Source organism: Seriola lalandi, unplaced genomic scaffold, assembly GCF_002814215.2.
Source record: "Seriola lalandi dorsalis isolate HSWRI2012SDOR001 ecotype SW California unplaced genomic scaffold, Sedor1 jcf7180002054576, whole genome shotgun sequence".
In the NCBI taxonomy this organism is placed as follows: domain Eukaryota; kingdom Metazoa; phylum Chordata; class Actinopteri; order Carangiformes; family Carangidae; genus Seriola; species Seriola lalandi.
In genome coordinates, this window is record NW_019525129.1 from 282932 (window position 1) to 294526 (window position 11595).

General features: G+C 42.2%; 1 protein-coding gene across 1 annotated transcript; it reads left to right on the forward strand.

Moving 5' to 3' along the window:
* Positions 1-5715: 5715 nt before the first annotated feature.
* Positions 5716-10919, forward strand: LOC111663415 (homeobox protein engrailed-1a-like). The gene is made up of 2 exons (XM_023417585.2): positions 5716-6550; positions 8994-10919. The coding sequence occupies exons 1-2, from the start codon at positions 5995-5997 to the stop codon at positions 9311-9313; spliced, it is 876 nt and encodes a 291-aa protein (XP_023273353.1). The 5' UTR covers positions 5716-5994; the 3' UTR covers positions 9314-10919.
* The last annotated feature ends 676 nt before the right edge of the window (positions 10920-11595 follow it).

Below are 11595 nucleotides of genomic sequence, written 5' to 3' on the forward strand. Positions count from 1 at the left end.
CCAGCAAACTCGCCTGACCTTAACCCCATAGAAAATCTATGGGGTATTGTGAAGAGGAAGATGCGATACGCCAGACCCAACAATGCAGAAGAGCTGAAGGACACTATCAGAGCAACCTGGGCTCTCATAACACCTGAGCAGTGCCACAGACTGATCGACTCCATGCCACGCCGCATTGCTGCAGTTATTCAGGCAAAAGGAGCCCGACTAAGTATCGAGTGCTGTACATGCTCATACTTTTCATGTTCATACTTTTCAGTTGGCCAACATTTCTAAAAATCCTTTTTTGTATTGGTCTTAAGTAATATTCTAATTTTCTGAGATACTGAATTTGGGATTTTCATTAGTTTTCAGTTATAATCATCAAAATTAAAAGAAATAAACATTTGGAATATATCAGTCTGTGTGTAATGAATGAATATAATATACAAGTTTCTTTTTTTACTTTTTGAATGGAATTACTGAAATAAATCAACTTTTTGATGATATTCTAATTTATTGACCAGCACCTGTATATCCAACCTCCCCTTTATTTCTAAAATCCTTCTAAAAGAAGTTGCAAACCAGTTGTGATTATTTGAGACTCTCGTCCTGTGAAAAACGAGCAGATAGGTTGTTTGTGCAGCAGCTTATTGTGACCCACAATTACGTTTTGTTGTTAGATGACATCTAGTGGTTTTAGTAATTATGATAGGAGCAAAGGGAAAAGTGCGGTGACGTCGTATCAAAAGTGACAAAGTCCACATCAGGAGGAGGCTGCGGTGGATGGACAGGTCAACAAAGTGCAGGAGTAAAACACAGGAGATTGGTGTTCGATTCTGATCCGGGCTTATCTTTATACTTGTCCTCCTAGATCTGAGTGCTGCATTTGATCAATCAGAGGATCTTATTGCAGAGACTAGAACATGTCATTGGCATTAAAGGAACTGCACTAGGCTGGTTTGAGTCATACTTATCAGATAGATTGGGGTCATTTTGACCAGGACATGTCTTTTACTTCATACATAAAAAACAGCCTTCTTCCACCTGTGTAGCATTATGAAAAATAGAAACAGCTAATCTAAATGCTGCAGCGTGAGTACTGATTGGAACTAGGAAAAGAGATCACATCTGTTCTGTTTTGGCTTTTCTGCACTGACTCCCGGTAAAATCCAGAATAGAATTCAAAATCCTCCTCTTCACCTACAAAGCCATTAATGGTCAGACACACTCGTATCTCAAAGAGCTCAGAGCTGCCCTTTATCCTAACAGAACACTCCAGTCTCAGAATGCAGGTCTACTTTTGGTTCCTAGAGTTTCTAAGACTAGAATGCGAGACAGAACCTTCAGCTGTCAGGCTCCTCTCCTACACTATTTTTTGAAATTGCAGTGAAGTGATGAAACCATGATCAGCATTGATATGATTGGCTGAGTGCTGATTATGTGATTGCAGGTACACCAGGTACTAAATCTAATCAAGGCATTTTACTTATCAAACAAAGGAACGGTAATAATTATAACAAATGTCAGTAATTTACTTAATCAAACAAAGATGCAGAAGTAAGTATAACAAAAACCATAGACTTACTCAGATAATGCATCTGAAGCACAGTCGACTTCAAGAAACACATCTTCAAGCAACATAACATTCAGCTCCATGTGCTGCAGAAAAGAAAGGGAGAGGCTGTGCCAGGCCTGATCCAGGCTTCTAATCAGTCCAGCTGTGGCCTGATAGGTTGAGTCAAGTCAAGTCCCACCTTCCTGGGACTTGACTGAAGTCAGATTTTCAACACCTGTCATGGACTGAAACCATAGGAAAAAGCCCCAAAAGCACAACTTAGACTCAGGAGAGGGTGTCAATGAAAACAAAGCAGTCAAATCCAAATGGGAGCAGGCTGAAAACACTCAACTATGATACACAAAAAGACAAAGACGAAGACAAACTGGCAGCAGGGGCAGGAAGAACACAAACTAAAACCACCAGGAGAAGGCAGACAGTTGGACACAGGTGCAACACATTAGGGCGGGAAGAAAAGCATGCTATCATTGCTGCTCCACACTCTTTCTATTCTTTGATCACAGTCAAATAAGGCTATACAACTAAAATGTAATTTAATTTAAATATTGATCACATAATCTCAAACTATTTGGACTGCTTCTGTTTCAGTCTACAGAGTTTGATTTTGCTGTATATTGATCATATACAACTATACAGTATATAGGCTAACTAGTATTATTGGATAATTTATTCCTGAGGTGTTTAGGGCCAAGTATAATAACTACAGTTTTTTTCTGAAATTGGAATATTTCACGCCTCCTTAATAACACAATAAATCCCTAACAACCTGCATATTCATGTCAGTGTGCATGTGGTTCACCTTCACATCAAGTTGACTGCTGAGCTGTGCTTTTGCAGGTTTCAGTTTCAGTCCACATAAAGTCCAGACTCATGTCTCATGCAGCTCTCACCTGTATATAAAATCGTTTTAGCTTGATACCTTTATTTTGCTTTGTGTCTGTATCATCTTGTGTTCGTTAGTTTAGAACCACTGACAGCTGGACTCAGACTCCCTTCTGCGGCCATTAGAACTGATCCACAATCAGTGTTCTAAGCAGTTATTTATACACGTGCTCCTCTTGTTCACCACAAGATGTCGCTATGACACAGTTTCCTCTCACTATGTGTCTCCTCTCGTGGGCTGTTCCAGTGGATGAGGAAGTGCACCGTCAGACTCTCTGTGAGGATAAAAGTTTATGCTAATTTCAGCAGTGTGTGTGTAGGCCTGACTCTGCTGAAGAACTGATCATCACACACCTGGTGTTTACTCAAACATCCCAGTGTCTGCAGCCTGTAATCTACCTGTGTGTGCTTGTTGGTCTATGTCAGTTTATAGAACAAGGTCACGAGGATGAGTGTATTTAAGTAGTGATGTCGAAATCAGTTTCATGCTCAGGGTGTACAATCTTTAGACTTCATAACCTCTCAGTACATTTCACTAATACTGGTGCTATGTTCTTTGTCCACCTGGACACTGTCCTCATCTCTCCCGTCTCCCGTGTTCAGAGCCATTTTCAGACCTGTTTACCGGTCAGTGTGTCCCCGTGTTACAGAGTCTCAGAGACGCTCCACCGTCACATTCACCACTAACGGTTCACGCCACTGGTCATTTATGAAACAGTGTTTCTGTTATTGTCTTTGTGAAAATAAAAATAATGTATCTGGAGCTTATTCGATTATAATGCGTTTATTTCATAATAGTGAGACGTTTTTTAAATCTTGTAAAATGTGGATTTATTTATTTATTTTTCTTTCAAATAATATCCCAGAATCCCCTGGCCTAACAGTGTCAGTGCAGATGAAACCATATGACACGGAAAAGCCTGTGTCTGTGTATTGTTTTTATTGTTTTCTAATCTTCACCAGTGTGTGTGTGTGTGTGTGTGTGTGTGTGTGAGAGAGAGAGAGAGAGAGAGAGAGAGAGAGAGAGAGAGAGAGAGGTAAACCTGTGTGTTCACCTCAGTCTGCTGATAGTTTCCTGTCGCCTTCACGTTGACTGTGTGATGCCGATTATCAGGTTGATTATTATGTCTAAGCGCGGTTATAATCGACAGTCAGTGTGGACCTACAGACTGAAGTGTCCCGGTGTCTTCTCAGCCTGTTTGTCTTCTGGCCGTGCAACAGAAAAATACCACAATTATACTTTCTGTACACATTCTAAAAGCTTCATGTACTATTCACACGGCAGGTTGGTTCGTTACACTCTTTCACAATAACACCGACACACAAAACAAACAAACAGAGGCCCACTTGGACTTTTACTGTAAAAATGAGTCCGCGGAGGAACATTGTTAAATTATTACAGGAATATTATAGTGACATGTCATTACAGTATAATGGTGTTTAAAAAGAAATAGTTAATCAGTTGTGAATTCATTATTACACAATATTAATGTCACCAAATGTAATCTATTGATTTTGTATGAAATCAGGGAATAGTAACGAAATTGAATGTGTTGATTCTTTTGGCTACATGGACAGAAAATCTCCCTGTTTTCATTTCATGACAGAACAATATGATTATTCAAGTGTCTCTGTCTCGGTACAAACTCTCACCTCCTGGGGCAGGTTACACACACAAACAGTTCATAGCCTGTTTAATTACATTTAACCTGAACCACCATCTTTCACTAACCTCGTGCGCGCTTGTGCCCTCTTTTAAGCGCGCCGTCCACCCTAACCTTTCCCCTCGCGACTCCGTTTCCATTAATGAATGAAGCGCTTAATTAAAAGACAATTTTCCAATTGAAATACACAAGTTTTAATGTCAGGAGAAAATTTTAAATTCGTGTCTTTGTGCACGAAATCAGTAGATACCATGTGATGACTGTTTTAGCCTTCAGAGTGAGGCTGGGGTTTTTCTCTATAAACAGCTCATGTATCAGTCCTTGTGCTCAGGCCTCTGGATTCTCCAACAACCAAATAAAACAAAGACTTTAATATGAATCACACCAATTAAGTTGTCCGTTAATGCAGTCTCTTTGTGTTCCAGGCTACACAGCAGCATTTCTATTAACACCATAAAAAAGCTCTTCTGCGGCGCGCCTGGCTCTTCTGCTGCATTATATTCTCCTATCGCGCACTTTGCGCACACTTTGATGAAGTGTTGACGCTGTGACGGTGACAGAGACTTTGAGTCGCTTTTCTCTCGCAGCCAGGTGATGAACGTCCGCTTGATCAGGCGGAATAAGGAGTAATTAAAACCTATAAATTATCCGCCGGCAGTCCTCTCTCTCTCACGCGGAGATAAGAGCGCGCTTTTCAAGAGCTGGGCCTGGAAAACAATACCGACTGACAATGGTGGCTCTACCTCAGGAGGGAGGATAAAGCGGTGGAGGCGGTGTGAGCCCCACACTGGAGGTGTGCGCGTTTTAAATGGAAGCATATGAAGACGCAGGAGGTGCACAGCTGAGTGCGGATAAAACAGGAAAAATAGGGAGCTGGTTTTTGGCGCAGGCTTGCAGCTGTAGGCCTCTCCAAGATTTGTGTGTGCGTGTGTGTGTGTGTGTGTGTGTGTGTGTGTGTGTGTGAGTGTGTGTATGCATGCGTGTGCGTGCGTGTGCGTGCGAGCGACCGTGCGTGTGTGTGTATTTGTGATTATTTCTGAGAAAAAAAGCCCTGCACACCAAGTTTGTACTGTGGACTATATAAGACGCAGTTGTGGAAGGTTTTGAATGCAGCTTGAGTTGTTGGGACGTTTCGCCAGAAACAAAAAAAGAAAATTCTAGAGAAGGAAAGTGGACTGTTTTTCACGCATGGTGTCAAACGGCGCCTGTCCAGGTCAAAGTAAACCATCTGGAGGTGAGCAGTTGAATTTCATCTAAAACCCACCGTCAGACCGCCTCGCCGACGTGTGTGTGTTTGTGCAGTTCCTCTCCTCCTCTCCCTCAGCTGTATAAGATGTAACAGATACACCGTAACAAGGCTGAAGGCGCGGAGCAGTGATAATCTCTTGTTTGGTTTCTCTGTGAAGCCTGCTTGCTGCTCCACAGCTCCCCTCTTAGCTCAGAGACGCCTGACATTATTGGACGTCGTCACCCGATGTCCAAAAGTGTCCTGGCCGCTGATTGGCCCAGTGCTCTTTGGATGTTATTCATGCGTCTCCGGTTGGTTTGTGTGAGTGTGTATGAGTGTGTGTATGTCCGCATGGTGATGTGATGTGAGGACACTGTGAAGATTCGACTGTCATACAGCGGTGAAAAGCTCTGGGTGTGTGAGAGCAGTGCGCAATAGCAACTATAGCCAGTCTTATAGTAAGTCACCGACCATGACGCGCCGGAGCGCCTTTACGCAAGCAGGATGTCCACAGTTTGTGATAATTACACCAGCCAGCAATATTCCGAAGAGAAAATAACTATGTTTTAGTGCTTCCCGCGCTCATATTTTGGATACAAGCACAGGCCCACAGAGTGGAAGTGGATTGAGAAAACAGAAGCCACGTTTTCAGAGAAGCAGCGATGGAGGAGCAGCGGGATCTGAACAGCACGGATAGCAGCGAGGGAGAGAGCGTCTCCCCGTCCCCCAGCTTGCCCTCGCCGCCCATACTGCCCCTGCAGGTCGCCCAGCAGGCCCACAGAACCACCAATTTTTTCATCGACAATATTCTACGGCCAGACTTCGGCTGCAAGAAGGAGCACGGCCTTGGCTCGCGGGAGAGGGCGCAGACCTCCGGCCGGGAGCGCGTCCACTCGGTGGTCAGCAGGCCAAGCCTTCCCGGGACGCCATGCCAGGACTCCAACTGCAGCAGTGACAGCACTTCGTCTTCCGCCTCCTCCACTTCTTTGGCGAGTCCCAAAAAGAGCAACGGCAGCGGCGGAGGAGCCGCAGCCGCCGCCGGTTCTACCGGGAGCGGCGGCGTGAAAGCCGAGGAGAGGACTGGCGGCGGTGCCGCGGAGAACACCTCCTCCTCCCTTGTGGTGCTGAACGGCACCGGGGCGCCCACACCGGAGACCCAGCCGCTACTCTGGCCTGCATGGGTCTACTGCACCCGGTACTCGGACAGGCCCTCATCTGGTAAGGCAATAGTTTCAAGATAGAAAAACCTCTGAGCGTCGGTTCCGCTCACATGAGGAATAACACCAGATTTCATATCTGCTGCGTTTTATTTCTTTTATTTTCTTATTTTATTTCTCACATATTCTGACACAAAATACTGAAATAAAATTATCCAACATCCAGAGATATTTTAAGTAAAGAGGGAAATAATATTTTTAGAAAAATTTAAAACCACAAACAGACAAACAAAGGTCAAACAGAAATTATTTACTGTGTTAAATGTAGAAGCTCAGTTTCAGTGAATCCCATACGTCGGCCTGTGTGTGGTGTATAGATGCAGCTGTATGTTGTTCTACAGAAACATTTACTCATGTTGTGGTAACTTTCCTTCAGTTACTGTTTATATCCTCCCACTATCAACATTTAGTTCCACACGTTTTAGATATCAAATGTTCTTCGCGCTCAATTTTTTCCTGTGGAGGATTTAATTCAAACTAAAAAATAAATATTTTATATTTGTACCTTTAATTTTGACCCTGAACGCAGTGAATCAAACTACGACCTATTAATGCGTTTCAGAAAAACATTTGTAGATAAATGTTTCTTAATAATTAACAATATGAATAGAACAAAGTGTGTTGTGTAGAAATTTGAGAGTAAAAGTAAAAACACTAGAGTTATTTTCTGCCTTCTCTGTGAATTTGTCTTTTTAACTTTATTTTCCAAATAACAAATTAAAAATAGATAAATGAGCTGCTGTAGATTTTTTTAATTTGCAAGTAGAAAAAAGCAAAGATTTGAAATTATTTTAATAAATAAAAAATGATTTAAGTAATTAATTAAAAACAACTTGTGAACGTATGAATGATATGAACCTGCAGGTTGAGTCAGAGATATTATTCATCGTCTGATTGGTTGAATAACTTCACTCTGTAGGTCTTTGAATCAGCAGCTGGACACTGATCCAGGTGACTGCGGCTCAGCTCGGAGCTGTGGAGCACCGGGACAGGGTTTTGGTTCAGGACCTCGGATCGACTGCAGATATTTCCTATAAAGTCTTTTATAGCCCTGTGGTCGCCATTGTGTGTTACTGAGTGTTATTGAGTGTTACTGTGTGATGTGTGTGCTACTATGTGTAACCTGTTGTGTTGAGGTGCAGTGTAGCTGGTGTCAGTAAAGCATGGCCGAATAAAACACAATGGAATTAAAGGTAAATAATGGCTCTGAGCCTCTCTGTCTCACCACAGGGGACATTTTGAATTCATTACCTGCATCTTTGATCTGAGTCTGACTCCAGATCAGATCACTTTTAATTTCACATGAAACAAAACAATCAAACCTGTGAGTGAAACACAAAGGACACGATGACTCATTTTTATGAACTAATTTTTATTATCTTTATATATTAAATCATCCCCTGTGTTATTATTCTGGTGCTATAGACACGTGATAAATCTGCTATATTTTTTTATTTTATTTTGACACATTTTGTTCGTTTGTAGAAAACAAGTCAAACACGTTGTTGATAAATACATATACTGTGTGTGTGTGTGTGTGTGTGTGTGTGTGTGTGTGTGTGTGTGTGTGTGTGTGTGATCGCAAACAAGAGTCGGACACATTTTATTCCAGAATCCTGGCAGGATTTATATCTGGGAAATTTCCAGGAATTACTGACTACACTGTGGAAGTGTAGTGTGTAGTTTACTCATGAAACTTTCAGTCTGTTTTAGTTTGACTTTTATGACCTGAATTATTTTTCACCGTTTTAGGCTGTTTTAAATAAGTCTATGATGAACCGCAGTAGATGTGTCGTGTTGTTTCCCTCGGCGCTCCTCAGACTGTGCAGTGGTGACTACTGTGTGATAGTGTGAACACCTGAGCGCTCTGTGTGTGCTTCATCAGACGGCTTCAGCCCGCTCTGGTCAGCCGGGCACAGACAGAGTGTGGACGGGCTGATGCTCAGCTGGAGCTCAGAGGGAACATCATATGATTATTATACTACTGTGCTGTGTAACTGACAATCACACAACTTCCTTTAAGGCTCATAATAATATAATATAACAATAATAATAACAACAACAATATTAACAGATATTATTATTATTATTATTATTATTATTATAGGCTTATAATAATAATAATAATACAGTGACTAACATAAATACATAGACCTATATATGTATATATATAATTTGTAAAGTCCACTTTCTGATTCAAGTGTTTGGGAAAGTTGTGTTGTATCGTAGCTAAGTGTGTCGGTATATAAAGCAAATATCACATTTAGTCCTGATGTTGTCCTTGGTGATGGTCCTGATGGCGGATGTTTACGGATTAAAGTCTACAAAAATCATTCTGTTTTTTAAAATGTAATTAAGTGATTATTATTATTTATTATTATTTATCGTTGACTATGCGCTGAATATTTATGTTTCCGCTCTCCTGTCTTTCGCCCTTACTGCAGGCCCAAGGACACGGAAACTGAAAAAGTCGAAAAGCGGCAAAGAGGACAAACGGCCGCGCACGGCCTTCACGGCCGAGCAGCTGCAGAGACTGAAGACGGAGTTCCAGGTGAACCGCTACATTACGGAGCAGCGGCGGCAGTCTCTGGCCCAGGAGCTCAACCTCAATGAGTCTCAGATCAAGATCTGGTTTCAGAACAAGAGGGCCAAGATCAAAAAGGCCAGCGGCTTCAAGAACGGGCTGGCGCTGCAGCTGATGGCGCAGGGACTGTACAACCATTCCACCACCACCATACAGGAGGACAAGGAGGACAGCGACTGACCGGCCCGCCGCGCCACACGCGGCCTCCTCCACACACTGTGTACATTGTAAATATATAGTATCTAATTTAATGATGAAGACGGGGAGGTTTTGTCTGCAGATCCTCTTCATCTCCTCCTTCTCCTCCTCGGATGTGACTGAACAGCTGAGCAGACTTCAGACTGTCCGACTGACCCGTCACCGCAAAACCAAAGATTTTACTGGAGAACAGCCTGGACACTTTCACTAACTCTCAAGAAAAACTACTTCCTTCTCTCAGCCTATTTCTGTTTCCTCCTGAGCTGAGAGTAAAATACACCCCACAGCCCCCCCTCCCTGCCCCCCACCCCCCACAGCCATAATAAGGCCCACATCGGCTGATGTTTCCAGGCAGTTTCACTTCACCTCCCTGCAGCTCATGTTGCTTGGTTGTAGACGGTGCTGCTGCACCCCCACCCCCCCACAGCCACAGACACCACTTAACACCACTTGAACAACCTTCATTAGACTTTTGTTTTACAGTGTTTCTGGACCAACTGACTTCTCAGAGCCGTGATGATCCTATGGTCAATTTAACAGAGCAGCGTTAATGAACACAGTGAACCCCCTCAGGAATATTATAGGAATATTATAGAAATACTGTGACGTCACTTAGAGCTGCCATTAACACGTGAGGTCATGCCCACGTATTTGATTTTTTTGGAGGGGGCTTGAGGGGGGCGGAAGTAAAATGATCCGCCTATGAATAACATGCCGCTTTCTTCAGTCACGTCGCATCTCTCCACTAACTGTCCTCTAACCCGCGAGATGTCCATAGAAGTGGCTATTCATACATCGCACTCCTGGAGTCTGAGCTGTACATGTTGGTTTTAATATTTTTTAAATATTTTGATTTAATATTTTTAAATGCAAACAATTACAATCTGACCGTTTTTACACCTTTGAATAAATTCAGTCAAAACTGAGGCCTGTTGTTTTCTCCTTTCACAGGCTTCCAGTCAAATTCAGACCAAACAGAAAATACAGATCAATAATTAAAATGATCAATAAAATGTTAAAGATCCAAATATTTGGGAAAATAATGTGTTTGCTTTTTGGTGATTTGGGATCATGAGCTCAGTGTTTGTAAAATCCTCCACACCCCAATCGGCCTGATAGGAACATGTTAGTGATGCTATAACATATGGATTACTGAAAAATGTGACGTCACCACTGGAGACTGGTTATAGATTATAATAATGTTGCTGGACATTTAAATACACAACTAAAATCCACCAAAACAGAACAACAGTGTTAAATAATCATTTCTATCATATTCCTATAACTTCCTGTCACAGTTATCTAACCTTCTGTTATCTTTATCATTTCCCTGTGATGCTTCCTGTGTGTTCTGTTGAGCTTCTTTTTCTCTGACTATAGAATCACTGAGACATTCAGTATCTACAAGAGACTTCACTGTCTGTACACAGAACCCAAACTGAGTCACGTCCTCTGTTGCCTTTATGTTGGCAGGTAAACTGCACACACACATATGTTAGCTACTCCCGGGAAAAGAGCGGATGGATATATTCTGTACATAAACCATGTTTCCAAATAAACACTTTTATATTAGAAAAAGAAAAAACTCCTCAGGAAACACACTGACCCATTTTTTTCTCCTGGATGACACCGAATATTCAATTAATAAATGCAGATGTGTGTCTGTGTTGTGCGTGTGTGAATATGTGTGTATGTATGTGTGTGAAGGGGGGTGAGGGGGTGGACGGTGGGGATCCATATTCATAGGTCTTTGGAAGGAGGTGAATTTACACTGCGCGACGCGCCGCTATCAGCGCTGTTCAAAGCGTTGCAGAGCATGAAATTGCCTCTCCGTCTCTCTGTGTTCACTCATTTGATCAGAAGCCTCTGCAGGCCCGGAACACGATCTGAAGGTGTGGATACAGGACCCGGACTCTCCCTTTGTGTGTGCGTGTGTGTGTGTGTGTGTGTGTGTGTGTGTGAGAGAGAGAGAGAGAGAGAGACAGAGAGAGCAGAGCAGGCAACAAACGGCGGCTCAGTAGGGCCAAGGCCGAGGATACGGCCCAGCTGCAGCCTCATCCCAGGGATCTAAAAAAAACATTTCTTTAGAAAATTCCGGAGAAAAAAAATAAACTAAGAAACCAAAAAATAGGCCTTTATTTTACAGAGTAATATATGTTTAAAATTAATATCATAACAAATACGAACACAAAAATTAGGGATTATTCTATATTTATTCTATTCTTCTTTTCTATATTTTATTTAGGTGTATTTTTTCCATATTT

Coding starts and splice junctions, on each gene's coding strand:
- LOC111663415 (XM_023417585.2), top strand. CDS start 5,995: ATGGAGGAGCAGCGGGATCTGAACAGCACGGATAGCAGCGAGGGAGAG. Junction 6,551..8,993: donor CTCGGACAGGCCCTCATCTG/GTAAGGCAATAG, acceptor CCCTTACTGCAG/GCCCAAGGACACGGAAACTG.